This window comes from Arvicanthis niloticus, chromosome 26, assembly GCF_011762505.2.
Source record: "Arvicanthis niloticus isolate mArvNil1 chromosome 26, mArvNil1.pat.X, whole genome shotgun sequence".
NCBI lineage: Eukaryota > Metazoa > Chordata > Mammalia > Rodentia > Muridae > Arvicanthis > Arvicanthis niloticus.
In genome coordinates, this window is record NC_133434.1 from 26,379,559 (window position 1) to 26,398,220 (window position 18,662).

Consider the following 18,662-nt stretch of genomic DNA (forward strand, 5'->3'; position numbering starts at 1 on the left):
AATGCACACCCACACACCCACACACAACCATACCCACACCCACCCACACATAAACCTAGAATCAGAAAAACTGGGTCCAATACAGGTTAAAGCATTTGTTATCAATATGACTTACAAGGTGCATGAAGTCAAGGGCTTAATTATTGCTCCCTGAAATCCAACAACAATCCATTTCTAACCTTCTTTACCAGACTGTTCTGTATGACAAATTGTCAAATTTGTAAACAACAAATAATACCCCTGAAGAAGTGCAAACTTCACCTGAATACCCAAATTAAAAGCTGGTACAAATCAAATATTTTCCTTAAAAATGAAACAAGCATACCATGCTACAATAGGAACATAATAAGAATGTAGGCTAGACATAATATTATAGTTTTGAAGATGGTTTTGTAACCTAAAGATATTTTATAATTAAATAATCTACCTGAGAATTATCCATTAATAAATCCTATGAGTAATTCAAGATTTATCCTATAAACCCTAAAGCAACAACTAAAATAATGAAGATTTATGCTTAATAAACCAACAAAGGATATAAAACAGAATTTTAAAAAGCAAAGGAAGGGACAATATACAAGCCAAAGGGAAAAGAATAGTAAGCTGATAATTGTAAACAAATCACATTACATGTAAATAGTCTAAATATCACCAATTAACCAGCAGAGAATGTCAAACTAGATCAATAGAAACACCCAACTGTGTTTCTCATAAGAAACTTAAAATATAGATTAAAAATTTTTTTAAAGTAAATAAATAATAAAGACAAAGAACACCTGAGATGGGGAACAAGTGGGGAGTGACAAGGAAGGGCTATAAAAAGGAAAGGGAAGGGGAAGATTATCCAATTATATTTTCATTTCAAAAAATAAAAAAATGAGATAGTTATATGAAATCCAGATTTCAGAGCAAAAACTATCACTAGGAACAAAAAAGTTCACTTCATAAAGGAACAAATTATCATGAATGCAAGTCTCTTAAAAACTAATGAACTTAAAGAGTTTCAAATTACATGAGGCAAAGCCTAAGCAATAAAATAAAAGAGACCTAAGAACAAAAACTGTGTAAGTTTTTTAGAAAACACCACGACAGTTCTTCAGTCCTATATATGTCTACAGAAGAAATAAAAACATAGACATAAAACTTGCATGCAGATACTTAAGCAGTTACTCAGTATAGCTAACAGCCAACAATAAAAACAGCCTAAATGTACAAATGAATAACAGAAAAGTACAGTATTGCATATTCATACAATAGAATATTATTCGGTTATAAAAATTAGCAAATACTTAAAACAGGCTAATACTGTATTCTATTATTCTGATGTCCAAAACAGACAAAAGCACAGACAGTAAAGGCAAGTTAGCAGGCCAGGAATGATACTCAGTTTCTCTTTAGGAAGATAGCATGCTGTCATCTATTATGATAATGAATAAATAATTTTGTAAATATATTTTAAGAACATCTCATTCTCAATGGATCTGGTTGGATCTATTTAAATGGATGAACTATGTTTTATAAATTACAACTCAATCAACTCAAACCAAGCAAGTGAAAGATTTGTATGATAAGAATTACAAATCTCTGAAAACAAAATCAGAAGATGGAAAGACACCCCATGCTCATGGATTGGCAGGATTAACATCGTGAAAATAGCCATTTTACCAAAAGCAACCTACAGATTCAAAGCAATTCCCATGAAAATTTCTACACAATTCTTCACAGACATGGAAAGAGCAATTCTCAATTTCATATGGAAAAACAAAAAACCCAAGATAGCCAAAACAATTCTCAACAATAAAAGAACTTCCAGGGGAATCACCATCCCTGACCTCAAGCTGGACTACAAAGCAATAGTGATAAAACCACATGGTGTTGGTATAGAAACAGACAGGTCGATAAATGGAATAGATTTGAAGACCCAGAAGTAAACCCACACACCCGTGGACAGCTGATCTTTGACAAAGATACCAAAAACTTACAGTGGAAAAAAAAAAGCATCTTCAATAAATGGCACTGGTCTAACTGGTGGTCTGTATGTAGGAAAATGAAAATAGATCCATATTCATCACCCTGTACAAAGCTCAAGTCCAAGCAGATCAAGGACCTCAACATAAAACCTGATGCACTGGATCTAACAGAGGAGAATGGGAACGAGCCTTGAACTTTTCATAAAAAAAACATAGATATATTGAAAGGTCTACACTGTTCTCTAAAATGTTAATAGCAATAAGTAAGGCTATAGAAGATATGAAAATATTATCAACAAAACTGAACTAGAAATTTTCCCAAGTAAAATAAAAACACATGTTCACACAAAGACACATGCAAAGGACTAAGGATCTGGCTCAGTGGCAGAACACTTGCCTAGAATGCACAAGGCCCTGGCTTCAATACTTAGAAAAGCCTTATTAAGACATGCACAAAAATATTCACGCGATGTTTAACCATGAGATATAAAAACTAGAAGTTCCTCGGATATGTATAAGCAAATGAATGACTAAACATTGTGCTGTGTGTACAAAACAAGCTACTACTGAAGCTACAAAAAGCAACAAACTATTACACATACTTCATGGATGAACTAGAAACAACAATGCTGTTGAAGGATGCCAAACAAAAAAATATGATTATTTATATAAAATTCTGAAAATACAAACTTCAACATAGGGAAAGACAGAAGAGGATACAATGGAAGAGGAAGAAGAGAAAGGCAAGACTAGAAGAAAGGTTGTGGAGAGGAATGTAAGAACTCTGAGCACCACTCACTGTGTCGAGGATCTTGGTTAGAGTGATCGTTTCAGAGGTATAAGCACAAGTAAAAATTCATCAATTTGTATACATTAAATGTGTAAAGACTACTAAAATTAGTTACAACTCAATAAAAGTACTGCAAGCTGCAAATTCTTAAACCCCAGGTTATAAGTCATTTGGAATAGAATCTCCATATCCCTAATTATTAGACTTCCCTTCATCATTCATTAACGGGCTCCTATCAAAACATGCAAAGGACAAAGGTTGTTCCCAAGAAATAGAATTAATTAGAAAGTATAAAGACAATTAATGGGTATCATACATTTTTCCTAAAAGTCTGAAAGTCCTATAAAAAGTAGCTGTTATTAATGTGCCACATAGAAACAATACCTAAATTGCAAATTGTGTGCGTGTTTACAAAAGGTAACTTAGTACATACATCTATTCTGATTCTTCATTATCTCAGTCAATTTTATGTTTCCTGAAATATATTTTATTTACGAAAACCAGAAGATTCAAACTTTCTGCCAGAGTTTATATATGACAGACACACTGATTAAGTCATCCATATACAAGTTTCTATCACATGGTAAGATATAAATAATTTACAATTATTTTAAATGACTTTTCAAGAAAATTTGCAAATGCAACTCTAAAAAGTAGGGTTAAACAGAAGCTAGGTTTATAATTACATATAACTATAATGTTAGCAAAGGCTGGCTATTACTTTTCAAATGTTTTCATTAGCATATAATCATTAGACATAATTATGGGCTTTATAATAACATTTTAATGCATGTATATATGTAATATATTTTTATGAAATCTTTGACAATTTCATAAAAATATATGAAATTGCCATTGATATCTTCCCATCCCTTCACACCTAAGTTGGGATTTCTTCTTCTTCCTTTTTTTTTCCTTTCACCATGGAGTTGAGTTTGTGCTGCCCACATAGACTTGTAGTAGGGCCTGCCTATCAAGTGTTTGGCTTCAGTAAAGAAATATTTTCACAGCATTTTTAAAAAAAAACTAACACTCCCTCTCCTAGATAGAAGCCACCAAAGGCCATAACTTCTGAGCTAGTGATAGAATTTTATGTCCTCTCATTGCTACACCCTATGCTGGGATTTTAGTCTGGCTCAAGACAATCTTGTAAATACTGTCACACTGCTGTGAGGTCATACGTGCAGCTGTTTTGTTGTGTCTGGGAGAATATTGTTTTCTTGCTGTTACTGACCACACCTGGCTCTTACAATCGTTCCAAGGCTCAGGGATCTCTGTAGAAAAGACTGACTTTTTTAACACTAAGACTCAAACGGAGGCCCCTACACATGTCAAGCAGCACGCTATTAGAAAGATTCCCAGTCAATTTTTGGTAGTGGTTCTGTTAATCAGATGAACAACAAAGAATTTGTGTTCTATTTTAGTTGAGCTAGCCCTATGACAATAGCATACTGAGAGACAAAATAAAAATCAGTTTTCTCATCATTGTAAGAAATCTCTTACTCCCACCTTAAGAAACTAAATGTGACATTAATTTAAAGCAACCCCTGAGAGTGCCCTCCCATAATGAAACCACAATATAAACAACTTAATATGCTCTCTAGCTGCAGAAACAGAAAGTATAAATATGACAAATTTTCCAACTTATGTTGAAGTAATTACTCGCTTGGTCTTAATTATGTTTATTTTTTTAAAGTTCATTACTAAAAGACACAAGAAGTGAAAACCTTATACAATCTTATTAAAGGAACATAAACATTAATTTTGCTTTTGCTGTCATACGTTTCTTTTTCTTTACTTAAATATCTCATATCAATTTCCTACTTATTGTGACTATCTCTTTAAGATGTAGACTTTTACCTAATATCATTTGCAGATATCCTGAGACATTAAACTTTAAAAGAAACTATTATATATAATTTTCTTTTAAAAAATAAAATTAGGGACCCAGGAGATGGCTGATTTGGTTAAGTACCTGGCACTCAAGCATAGGATCTGACTTCAGGTGTCCAGCACACACATAAAACTCAAGCACAGCATCACACATCTGTAACCAGGAAGTAGAAGTGGGGCAGGGAACAGAAACAGGTAGGTCCCTGGAGTTCACTGCCTAGTCACCCTAGGCACCCTGTGAACCACAGCTTTAGTGAGCCTCCCTGTCTCACTTAAGGAGGGGAACAAAAGAGAAAGACATACTGACACTCACTATTGGCCTCCACATATATGTGCATGAACATCCATACCATGTACATATATGATATACATACATATACAAAGGAAATTTAAAATACATATATACATATATGTACATATATGTGTGTGTACACACACACAGACACACACACAAAGAAAAGGTTAAATACAATTTTAATCATGGGCTGGAGAGATGGCTCAGTGGTTAAGAGCACTGACTGCTCTTCCAGAGGTCCTGAGTTCAGTTCCCAAAAACCACACAGTAATTCACAACCATCTGCAATAGGGTCTGATGCCCTCTTCTGGTGCATCTGAAGAGAGTAATGGTATACTCATATACATAAAATACATAAATCATTAAAAAAAATTAATCATAATGTACCTCATTTACAACTGTGTCCATTTCTTTAATAAGTTACTTAAGCAAAGTTAGTTAAGACTAGCCCCAGGGTGGGCTTTAACAAATTCAAGGCCAACCTACATTACATAAAACCTTGACTAAAAAAAAAGAGGAAAGGGAGAAGAGAAAGAGGAGGAAGAAGAAGAGGAGGAAGAAGAAGAAGAGGAAGAGGAGAACAGGCTGCAGAAGTAGTAGTAGCAGCAGCAGCAGCAGCAAAAGACTAGCAGGCATCCTTTCTCATAGATGGGAATATCAGATATTGAAGAAAAAAAGACCTTACATAATACATGTTCTTTTCCCTTCTGATTTATTTTTAATGTGGATGCTAGGTTGATTAAATGCACTTGATGCAACTGCATATAAAATGATTCTGAGCAATTGTTATATTAGCATTTTTATCCTCTGCAAATCAGTAAGAATTTTAACTATCTGAAAATATTACTGTTAGAAAAATGTTAAAATGAAATGACACACACACACACACACACACACACACACATATATATATATATATATATATATATATATATATATATATATATATAATACCTGTTCTATAAAGTATGAGGTTATAATACATATGAATCATACCTAAATTTATACTTTTTAATATAGTCATACAGGATTTTGATAAGTTGTTCTTACCCAGTCAGCAGCACTCACATTTGAAATATCTGAAGGGTCCGTCGTCTCAGTCACCATTCCTACTGTCTCTGCTGGCACTCTCTCCTTGTCTGTTGGCAAAGCTTTGGTAGTTTGTGGAGTAACAGCAACACATACTGCATCATTGTGAATAGCTGGTATTTCAGAAGTATGCACTGAACTGTCTTGACTACTACCAGAATTCTTGACATCATCCAATATACTCACTGTGAACTAAAAACACATATTTTTAGAATAAGCCAGGGATGACTTTCAAATGGAACAAATATTAGATTCTGTAAGATCTAGTTCTACTTAACCTATCTACTTAACCTATCAAGTGAAGCAGTACTTACCTATCTAACAGAAAATTCCCCCCCCTCTCTCTCTCACACACACACACATACAAACACACGTGTGTGTGTGTGTGTGTGTGAAGCACAACAGAAGGAAAGAAGACATTCAGCTACAGAAACTTTATCTGTATGCCTACTATGTATTGAGCATCATCTTTGATATTCTCAGAAATGATGCTTTCCAAATTGCAACATTTTCTTTTAGTAGAATGGTTATTTATTATGCATGTCTGCATGAGTACACATATACACACATGTCATTGAGCATGTGTGATCCAAGGACAACATGTATGAATTGATTCTATACTTCTACTATATGGGTTCTAGGTATTAAACACAGGTCACTGGGCTTGGCAGCAAGTACCTTTATTTGTGAGTCATCTCACCAGGAACAGTAAGTTGGTTCTTAACAAGCACATCATATCTCCCACATGGAAATCTAGTCACATGCATAATACTGACCGTTACACTTATTTAACAAAATTTATGATTCAGTCTTTTGTGAACTATCTAATATCAAGTGGGAAGAGCAAGTATCCTGAAAATATTCTAAAAACATTTCTTACTATATTTTATTTTGGGTCAGTGTACTCAAAATATCAAATGTGTCCTCTTTGAAACATAACTTCATTATTTTGTTCCCCATCTAAGTAGGACTGAAGTATCCACAATTTGGTCTTCCCTCTTCTTGAGCTTCACCTGCTCTGTAATCATGTATCATGGATATTCCGAACTTTTTTCAAAATATCCACTTATCAGTGAGAACATATCACATGTGTTCTTTTGTGACTGGGTTACCTCACTCAGGATATTTTGTTCCATCCATTTGCCTAAGAATTTCATGAAGTCATTGTTTTTAATAGCTGAGTAGTATTCCATTGTGTAAATGCAAGTTTTCTATATCCATTCCTCCGTTGAGGGACATCTGGGTTGTTTCCAACTTCTGGCTACTATAAATGAGGCTGCTATGAACATAGTGGAGCATGTGTCCTTGTTATATGTTATAGCACCTTTTGGGTATATGCCCAGGAGTGGTATAGCTGGGTCCTCAAATAGTACTATGTCCAATTTTCTGAGGAACCATAAGACTGATTTCCAGAGTGGCTGTACTAGCTTGCAATCCCACCAACAATGAAAGAGTGTTCCTCTTTCTCCACATCCTTGCCAGCATCTGCTGTCACCTGAGTTTTTGATCTTAGCCATTCTGACTGGTGTGAGATGGAATCCCAGGGTCATTTTGATTTGCATTTCCCTGATGACTAAGGATGTTGAACATTTCCTTAGGTGCTTCTCTACCATTTGAGATTACTCAGTTGAGAACTCTTTGTTCAGCTCTGTATCCCATTTTTTATTAAGGTTATTTGGTTGTCTGAAGTGTAACTTCTTGAGTATATATTGTATATATTGGATATTGGATATTAGCCTTCTATCAGATATAGAATTGGTAAAGATATTTTCCTAATCTCTAAGTTGCCATTTTGTTCTTATGGCAGTGTCCTTTGCCATTGTCTATTTGTCTATAGTTGATTTTAGATCCTGAGCCATTGATGTTCTATTCAGGAAGTATTCCCCTGTGCTGATGTGTTTGAGGCTCTTTTCCAATTTCTCTCCTAATAAATTCAATGTATTTGGTTTTATGTGGAGGTCCTTGATCCACTTGGACTTGAGCTTTGTACAGAAGATAAGAATGGGTCAATTTGCATTTTTCTACATGCTGACTGCCACTTAAAACAGCACCATTTGTTGAATATGTTGTCTTTTTTCACTGCATGGTTTTAGCTTCTTTGTCAAAGATCACGTGACTATACGTATATGGGTTCATTTCTGGGTCTTCAATTCTATTCCACTCATCTACCTGTCTGTCTCTGTACCAATACAATGCTGTTTTTAATCACTATTTTTCTGTAGTAGATCTTGAAGTCAGGGATGGTGATTCCCCAGAAGTTCTTTTATTGTTGAGAATAGTTTGTGCTATATCCTGGGTTTTTTGTTGTTCCAAATGAATTTGAGAATTGCTCTTTCTATCACTGTGAAGAATTGATTTGGAATTTTAATAGGGATTGCATTATAGATGGCTTTTGGTAAAATGGCCATTTTTACTCTGTTAATCCTGCCAATCCATGAGCATGGGAAATCTTTCCATCTTCTGAGGTCTTCTTCAATTTCTTTCTTCATAGACTTGAAGTTCTTGTCCTACAGACCTTTCACTTGCTTGGTTAGAGTCACACCAAGGTATTTTATACTATTTTTGACTATTGAAAAGGATGTCATTTGATTAATTTCTTTCTCAGCCCATTTACAGTTTGAGAAGAGGAAGATTTGAAAGAGACATCCTACAGTAGTCTCATGGGGGAAAAAGGTTGAGTTAAGACAAGACATCTAAACAACCATTGTGTCTCTTCATGCAATTTATATACTTTAGATTTAATATCCCCTATTGCCGACTCAAGAATAATTCACATATGACCAAAAGAAATGCAAAAATACAAAAAGATAGTAGCATTAGCTTAGAAGGCTTACATATCCATTTGTAAATCTAATTTAATAAATATAAGCAAGTATATTTTCACATTCCAGCAGAATAAAAAAACGATGCTTTGTGTTCCAATTATACTTCAGGTCAAAGAAGTCAAACCTAAAATTTTGAACTTAATGCTCACATAACTTCTAAATAAACATTGATAAACACTACAGTGGCCATAAAGCTCCAAGTTTAATAAACTGTTTCTAAAAATATTAAACATGGCTAAGTCTCACAAACTACTCTAGAAATCCTACTATTGGTCAGAACTTGGCATCCAACGTGTTGATTTTTACATAAACATCACTTAAATTGGATGACACTATTTACAGTGTCATCAACATTATTTACCTGTCAGTCATTGCGGTTTATAATCTTTACAATATTTATATTAGCATTACTGATGCTAATAAACAGTTGTTTATTAAAGACTCAATATCATGCCCAGGATCATAGGCGAAGAGGTGACAACAACTGCCCCAACACTGGGAATAACTGAGTCTCCCGGGTTCCAAGGACACAGGAACCCCTGCCTGCCCAGTGGCATAGGTTCCTTCTGGTCTGAGATGGTACCCTGAGCAGACTTTGGGTGCTGCCTCTGCACCCAGTCCCACAACACCCAGAGGAAGCTCTAACACACCCAGGATCACTGGATCTTGGGAGCTTGATCATACCAGAATTTCAGAATCCCAGAGGCAGGTTGACTACCAGGAGCTCTAACACACCCAGGATCTCAGGATCAGAGGATCCCAGAATCACAGGAACCCAGGGACAGCTGGACTCTCTCATGAGTTTTGACACAATGAGGATCACAGGAGCAACAAGCTCCAGTCAGAGACAGGAAGGGCAGGTAGCACTAGAGATCACCATTTGGAGAGAGGCAAGCACAAGAACATAAGCAGCAGAAACAAAGATTACTTAGCATCATCAGAACCCAATTGTCCCACCATAGCAAGTTCTGGACACTCCATCACACAGGATAAGCAAGATTCAAATTTAAAATCATTTCTCATGATGATGATAGAGCACTTTAAGAAAGACATTAATAACTCCCATAAAGAAATACAGGAGAACACAGGTAAGCAGGTAGAAGCCCTTAAAGAAGAAACACAAAAATCCCTTCAAGAATTACAGGAAAACACTACCAAACAGGTGAAGGAATTGAACAAAACCATCCAGAATCTAAACATGGAAATAGAAACAATAAAGAAATCACCAAGGGAGACAACCCTGGAGATAAGAAAACCTAGGAAAAAGATCAGGAGTCATAGATGCAAGCATCACCAACAGAATACAAGAAAGAGAAGAAAGAATCGTAGGCGCAGAAGATACCATAGAAAACATTGACACAACTGTCAAAGAAAATGAAAAAATGCAAAAAGCTCCTAACACAAAACATCCAACAAATCCAGGACACAATAAAAGACTAAACCTAAGGATAGTAGTTACAGAAGAGAATAAAGATTCCCAACTTAAAAGTCCAGAAAATATCTTCAACAAAATTGTAGAAGAAAACTTCCCTAACCTAAAGAACGAGATGCCCATATATATACAAGAGGCCTACAGAACCCCAAATAGATTGAACCAGAAAAGAAATTCTCCCATAATAGTCAAAAGACCAAATGCACAAAATAAAGAAAGAATATTAAAAGCAGTAAAGGAAAAAGGACAAGTAATATATAAAGGCAGACCTATCAGAATCACACCAGACTTCTCAACAGAGACTATGAAAGCTAGAAGATTCTGGGCAGATTTCATATAAACCCTAAGAGAACACAAATGCCAGCCCAGGCTATAATACCCAGCAAAACTCTCAATTACCATAGATGGAGAAATCAAGATATTCCATGACAAAACCAAATTTACACAATATCTTTCCACAAATTCAGCCCTACAAAGGATAATAGATAGAAAACTCCAACACAAGGAAACTATACCCTAGAAAAAACAAGAAAACAATCTTTCAACAAATCCAAATGAAGATAGCCACACAAACATAATTCCACCTCTAATAACAAAAGTAACAGGAAGCAACAATCACTGTTCCTTAATATTTATTAACATCAATAAACTTAATTCGCCAATAAAAAGACATAGGCTAATGGACTGGATATATAAACAGGATCCAGCACTTTGCTGCATACAGGAAATGCACCTCCGTGACAAAGACAGACACTACCTCAGAAAACAATTTTCAAAGCAAATGATCCCAAGAAACAAGCTGCAGTAGCCATTCTAATATTCTAATATTGAACAAAATTGACTTTCAACCAAAAGTTATCAAAAAAGATAAGGACACTTAATACTCGTCAAAGCAAATTCTACCAAGATGAACTCTCAATGATGAACATCTATGCTCCAAATGCAAGGGCACCCACATTCATAAAAGACACTTTATTAAAGCTCAAAGCACACATTGTACCTGATACAATAATAGTGAGAGACTTCAACACCACACTCTCAGCAATGAACAGATCATGGAAAAAGACTAAACAGAGACACAGCAAAACTAACAGAAGTTATGAACCAAATGGATTTAAGAGGTATCTTTAGAACACTTCATGGTAATACAAAGGATTATACCTTCTCAGCAACTCATGATATCTTCTCCAAAACTGACCATATAGTTGGTCACAAGAAAGGTCTCAACAGTTATAAGAAGACTGAAATAATCCCATGTATCCTATCAGACCACAAAAGGGTAGTCTTCAATTAACAACAAAAACAACAGGAAGCCCAAATACACATGGAAGCTGAGCAACACTCTACTCAATGATAACTTGGTCAGGAAAGAAATAAAGAAAAAAAAAAAAAGAGGTTTTAGAATTTAATGAAAAAGAAGGCTTGTCATACCCAAACTTATGGGATACAATGAAAGCAGTACTAAGAGGAATAGCTCTAGGTGTCTACAAAAAGAAACTGGAGAGAGCACTAGCAACTTGAAAGCATACCTGAAAGCTCTAGAACAAAAAGAAGCAAATACACGCAAGAGGGGTAGACAGCAGAAAATAATCAAACTCAAATAATCAAGCTGAAATTAACCAAGTAGAAACAAAAAGAACTATACAAAGAATCAACAAAAGCATGAGCTGGTTCTTTAAGTAAACCAACAAGCTAGGTAAACTCTTAGCCAGAGTAACCAGAGGGCACAAAGACAGTATCCAAATTAATAAAAATCAAACTGAAAAGGGAGACATAACAACAGAGACCGAGGAAATTCAAAAAATCATCCTACTACAAAAGCGTATACTCAACAAAACTGGAAAATCTGGATGAAATAGACAATTTTCTAGACAAATACCAAGAACCAAAGTTAAATCAGGATCAGATAATCCATGTAAACAGTCCCATAAGCCTTAAAGAAATATCAACAGTCATTAAAAGTTTCCCAACCAAAAAAAGCCTAAGACCAGATGGTTTTAGTGCAGAATTCTATCAGACCTTCAAAGACCCAATACCAATACTCTTCAAACTATTTCACAAAAGAGAAACAGGAGGAACACTACCCAATTTGTTCTATGAAGCCACAACTACGCTTATACCTAAACCACCCAAAGACCCAACAAAAAAAGAGGACTTCAGACCAATTTCCCTTATGAATATTGATGGAAAAATACTCAATAAAATTCTCGCAAACTGAATCCAAGAACACATCAAAACAATCATCCATCATGATCAAGTAGGCTTCATCCCAGGAATGCAGGGATGGTTGGATATACAGAAATCCATCAACATAATCCTCTATATAAATAAACTCAAAGTAAAAAAAAAAAAAAAACCACACACGATCATCTCATTAGATGCTGAGAAACAAAATTCAACACCCCTTCATAGTAAAACTCATGGATCGATCAAGAATTCAAAGCCTATACCTAAACATAGTAAAAGCAATATACAGCACACCAATTGCCAACCTCAAACTAAATGTAGAGAAAATGAAACAATTCCACTAAAACCAGGGACAAGAAAAAGCTGCCCACTCTCTCCCTACTTATTCAATATAGTACTCAAAGTCCTAGCCTGGGCAATTAGACAACAAAAGGAAGTCAAAGGGATACAAATTGAAAAGAAAGAAGTCAAAATATCAGTATTTGCAGATGATATTGTGACTATTGTGAAGGGTGTTGTTTTTCTAATTTCTTTCTCAGACTGTTTATCCTTTGAGTATAGGAAGGCTACTGATTTTTTTTAGTTTATTTTATATCCAGCCACTTTGCTGAAGTTGTTTATCAGGTTTAAGTGTTTTTTGGTAGAATCTTTGGGCTCACTTAAGAGCACTTTAGAGCAATTCTCAAGTTCATTTGGAACAACAAAAAACCAAGGATAGCAAAAACTATTCTCAACAATAAAAGAGTATCTTGGGGAATCACTATCCCTGATCTCAACCTGAATTATAGAGTAATAGTGATAAAAATTGTATGGTATTGGTACAATGACAGGCAGATAGATTGATGGAATAGAACTGAAGACCCAAAAATAAATCCACACACATATGGTCAGTTTATCTTTTACAAAGAAGCTAAAACCATCCAGTGGAAAAAAAGACCACATATTCAACAAATGGTGCTGGTTCAATTGGCAGTCAGCATGTAGAAGAATGAAAATTGATTTGTTCTTATCTCCTTGTACAAAGCTCAAGTACACGTGGATTGAAGACCTCCACTTATAACCAGATACACTAAAACTAGTAAAAGAGAAAATGTTGAAGAGCCTCAAACACATGGGCACAGGGGAAATTTTCCTGAACAGAACATCAAGGATTTACACTCTAAGATCAACAATAGACAAAAGGGATCTCATAAAATTGCAAAGTTTCTGTAAAGCAAAGGACACTGTCAATGGGACAAAGTAGCAACCAACAGATTGGAAAAAGATCTTTATCAATCCTACATCCTATACAGTGGTAATATCCAATATATACAAAGAACTCAAGAAGTTAGACTCCAGAGAACAGAATAATCCTATTTAAAAATGGGGTACAGAGTTAAACAAAGAATTCTCAACTGAGGAATCTTGAATGGCTGAGAAGAAATGTTCAACATCATCATTAGTCATCAGAAAAATGCAAAGCTCAGGATATGGAAGATACAATTCACAGACCACATGAAGCTCAGAAAGAAGGAAGACCAAAGAGTGGATACTTCGGTCCTTCTTTGAAAGGCTAACAAAATACTCACAGGAGGAAATACAGAGAAAAAGTGTGGAGCAGAGACTGAAGGAAAGGCCATCTAGAGAATGCCCCACTTGGGGATCCATCCCATATACAGTCACCAAACCCAGATACTATTGTGGATGTCAAGAAGTGCATGCTGACAGGAAAATGATATAGCTGTCTCCTGAGAGCCTTTGCCAGAGCCTAACAAATACAGAGGCAGATGCTCGCAACCAACCATTGGACTGAGCACTGGGTCCCCAATGGAGGAGTTAGAGAAAGAACTGAAGGAGCTGAAGAGGTTAACACCATAGGAAGAACAACAATCTCCTAGAGCTCCCAAGGACTAAACCACCAACCAAAGAGTACACATGAAGGGACCCATGGCTACAGCAGCATATGTAGCAGAGGATGGCCTTGTTGGTCATCAATGGGAAAAGAGGCCCTTGGACTTGTGAAGGCTTGATGCCCCAGTGTATGGGAATGCCAGGGCAGGGAGCTGGGCATGGTGCTGCACACTGTGATCCCAGCATTCAGGGGAGATAAAGGCAAATGAACTTCTGTGAGTTCCAGGGTAGCCTAGTCCACACAGAAAGTTCCAGGCTCACCAGGACTACGGAGTGACACAGGAGCCTTGTATGGCTGTTCCCCGAGAGGTTCTACCAGCATCTAATGAATACAGATGCAAATACTTGCAGCCAATCTTTGGACTGAGCTCAGGGACCTCAAGAGAAGAGCTAGGGAAAGGACTGAAGGAGCTGAAGGGGACTGCAACACATATGAAGAACAACATCAACTAACTGCACTACCCAAAGACTAAACCACCAACACAAAAGTTGAGCCATGTACATATGTAGCAGAGGATAGTCTTATCTGACATCAGTGGGAGGGAGGCCCTTGTGGAGGTTTGATGCCCAAGCATAGGAGGATGCTAAAGCAATGAGGCAGAGGTAGGTGAGTGGGTAGAGAAGCACCCTCATAGAGGCAAAGGGAAGGGGAAAGAGGGGGAAGTGTGGTGGGGTGTTTGTGGAGGGTTAAACAGGAAGGGAGATATCATTTGAAATGTAAATGAATAAAAATCAATTATGTGTATATGTATTCACACAGAAACATACACATACACTATTTTCTACACATCTAGGGCTCATACACCATGTCTCATATTAGAACACAATGTAAGGTATCACCTCAAAGAAGCCTGCAATCTCACAAAGAGAGAAAACACAGATAGTAAATACTGTAATATTAAGAGCCTTGTCATGGACAGGCTTGGCAGTGTAGACCTGTGGCTTCAGGTACTCAGGAGGCTGAAAGAGGATCACAAGTTCAAAATCAGCCTGGGCTACAAAGTAAAGTCAAGGTCCACCTGAGCCCCTTGGTAACATCCTATCTCAAAAGAAAAACTTAAAAACACAATGTAGCTCTGTGGTAGAGCACTCACCTGGTATGTGCATAACACCAAGGTTCATTTACCAACACCAAACATTAAAAATAAAAAAAAAAAAAAAAAACAAGACCAGGAAGTTAAGAATTATTTCCAATGGGGAAAATATCTTTAGGATAAAGATTAATTTAAACAGTAAATACCATTCTAAACTGAAAATATAACAACTATTTTATAAGTGATTTTTTGATTCTTTCTTCTAAACAAAGAATTTATTATTGTTTATTTTATATAACAATTACACCAAATAAATGAGAAACTTTATATAAATATATATATATATGTATATATATATTTATAAGTTTCATCTAGAAAGCATATTAGTTCATAGATCAAAGTGAAAAAATACTAGGAACCTTAAGTTAAAAAATATACTTAACATTGACAGTTGTAGACAGTTAAAGCAAAACAATATTTCAATGTCATTTTTTAACTTTCCTGTCTTTTTAAAAAATGTTTTATTGGTTATTCTATTTATTTACATTTCAAATGTTATCCCCTTTATCAGTTTCCCCTCTACACAAACCCTATCCCACCCTTTTCCCCCTGCCTCTATGAGAGTCCTCCACATCCACCTACCCACCCACTCCTATCTCACCGCCCCAGCATTCCCCTACACTGGGTCATCAAGCCTTCACAGGACCAAGGGCCCTCTCACTGATACCAAATAAGGCCATCCTCTGCTACATATGCAGCTGGAGCTATGGGTCCCTCCGTGTGTATTCTTTGGTTGGTGGTTTAGTCTTTGGGAGCTCTGGGGGGTCTGGTTGGTGGCTATTGTTGTTCTTACTATGGGGTTGCAAACCCCTTAAGCTCCTTCAGTCCTTCTCCTAACTTCTCCATCGGGGTCCCTGTGCTCAATCTGATGGTTGGCTGCAAGCGTCCACATCTGTATTGGTCAGGTTCTGGCAGAGCCTCTCAGGAGACAGCTATATCAGGCTCCTGTCAGCAAGCACTTCTTGGCATCAGCAATAGTGACTGGGTTGGTGGCTCCATATGGGATGAATCCCCAGGTGGAGCAGTCTCTGGATAGCCTTTCCTTCAGTCTCTGCTCCACTCTTTGTCCCTGCATTTCCTTTTGACAGAAGCAATTGTGGGTTAAAATTTTTGAGAAGGATGGGTGGCCCTATTCCTCAATTGGTGCTGTGCCTAACCTCTCCATATGGTCTCTACAGGTTCTCTAGAAAAAAGTCCAAAGTGTGGATGCTTCAGTCCAGCTTAGAAGGGGAAACAAAATAATCATGGGAGGTAAAAAGTGGGAGGGACTTGGGAGGAAGAGAGGTTGGGGAGAGGGCAAAAGGGGGAGCAGGATCAGGTGTGGGAGGAGACAGGGGAGATGTACAGAGGGTCAGGAAATTGAACAGAGGTGTGTAGCAATGAGGGATGAAGGCAGCCATCAAAAAGTTCCAGAGGCCAGGACCCAATGGGGATGACATCAATGTCCTTTTATAATGATATTAAACCCCAAATGAAGCAAGAGAACACCATCTGAGCTGATTAATATGATCTTGTCAAATTACAATCATTGTGGCATTAAGTATAATCAATTTATTTCTGACACAAATGGATAAAACAAGCTGAACTACAAAGAATGAATAAACAAAGAACACTGTTTATGAAGCAAAACAAAACCAAAGCCACAATGAGTTCTTCCAGACATGTCAAGGATGAAAGCCTGAGACAGATGAGGAGCTGTCCCTATGAAAACCACTACTACAAGATTCTGGATATGATCCTAAATCAGAAACAATCTACGAAGAGCATCATTAGAACCATGCACAGTAATGTGTTCTTGCAGTCCCAGAACTCTAAAAGCTGAAAAGAGATGATCATGAGTTTAAGGCCACCTTGGGTTACACAGCCCAACTATATCAAAATTAAAAAGCAAACAACAAAAGCAGTCAGGCATGGTAGGACATCACTGCACTGTCGACCTTTGAAGGGGTAAGCAAGAGAATAGTTAAGTTACAGGCTAGCTTGGGCTACATAGTAAAGCCCCATCTTTAAACCATAAACAAAGGGATGGGCAAGATGGCTCAGTGGGTAAAATGCCAAGCCTGATGACCTGAGTTCAAAACCCCAAACCATGATAGTAGGAGACAATCAACTCATATAAGATGTCCTCTGAAATCTTCAGGTATACCATGACACACACTAATAATAAGTACACTATTGAAAAACAATTTTTAAGCCTTTAAATTTTTAATATAATACTAAAAAGCTGATATAATAAGAAAAATTTAAATATTGACTATACATTAGATATTATACAAATGTTATATTCACTTTAACATAACATGAAAGAATCTAACATATACTGAATCTATCCTAGAAGATACATGTTATGGTATAAAAGTGGATGGCTTTCAGAGTGGCACATGAATCTCAAGTGTTTAGCATAGTATAAGCAGACATGCAGGCAGAGTAAAAAGAAAATGTAATAAATGTTAATATGTGAATCTAAGTAGGGGGTATATTCAACCAATCTAATCTGAAACTTTTCTTAAGATCTCAAATTATAGAGACAAAGGCTGAAGTGGAGAGGATAAGTCATTCTAGCACTCACAGACATGTTTAAACACAGCAGTGAGAATTTTCAAAATACATTACCTGAGTTCTCTCAGAAAATGGATGGTCAGAAGAGTGTATTGAGTCTTTAGAGAGGGATTCAACAGTAGAACATCTGCCTTCAGCAAGTTTCCCTTTCTGTATGCTTTCTTCAGGTAAAAGGCACATGTTTTCCTTATAACTGTCATCCTTTGACCTTAAGGTTTCTGTCACTAGTGAAACTTTTGGCATCACTGCTGTCGATCGGGAACGAACTGGCCGACCTCTTTGAACAGTCTCCCAACCCTCAGCATCTTTCCGTTCTATGTAATTAAGGGAAGAAATTAAATCAAATTTTCTTTAGATGATAAAAATATTAGAGAACCTATAAAAAGAAACGTTTTCCAATTTAATTTCATTAATTTCTCCTTCCCTATTGTTTTTTCTAAAATATTTTAAGGCAAATTTTAGACATTATTGCACTGTAATTATTTAATCTGCTTAACAAAAAACACCTTCAATTCTACAGAATACCCAGCAAAAGGAATAATGATGTAAGTCATATCAATTCTATACTCAATATTTAACCATGCTTAACTTTATCAAAAAATACTACATGTTTTTAAGTATATTTTGTTTATACTTAA

The 18,662-nt window shown here is 36.3% G+C and overlaps 1 protein-coding gene across 5 annotated transcripts in view; it reads right to left on the reverse strand.

Annotated features, from left to right (window-relative positions):
- Scaper (S-phase cyclin A associated protein in the ER) overlaps window positions 1-18,662 on the reverse strand; it is a 325,065-nt gene that overhangs the window by 241,142 nt on the left and 65,261 nt on the right. For 3 of the 5 annotated variants that reach the window (XM_076925318.1, XM_076925319.1, XM_076925320.1), the window contains exons 10-11: window positions 18,079-18,338; window positions 5,999-6,229 (exon numbers count right to left, since the gene is read on the reverse strand). In XM_076925318.1, the coding sequence (XP_076781433.1) occupies window positions 5,999-6,229; window positions 18,079-18,338 (491 nt within the window). The remainder of the gene's footprint in view (window positions 1-5,998; window positions 6,230-18,078; window positions 18,339-18,662) is intronic. The other 2 variants (XM_076925321.1, XM_076925323.1) reach the window with 1 other exon arrangement.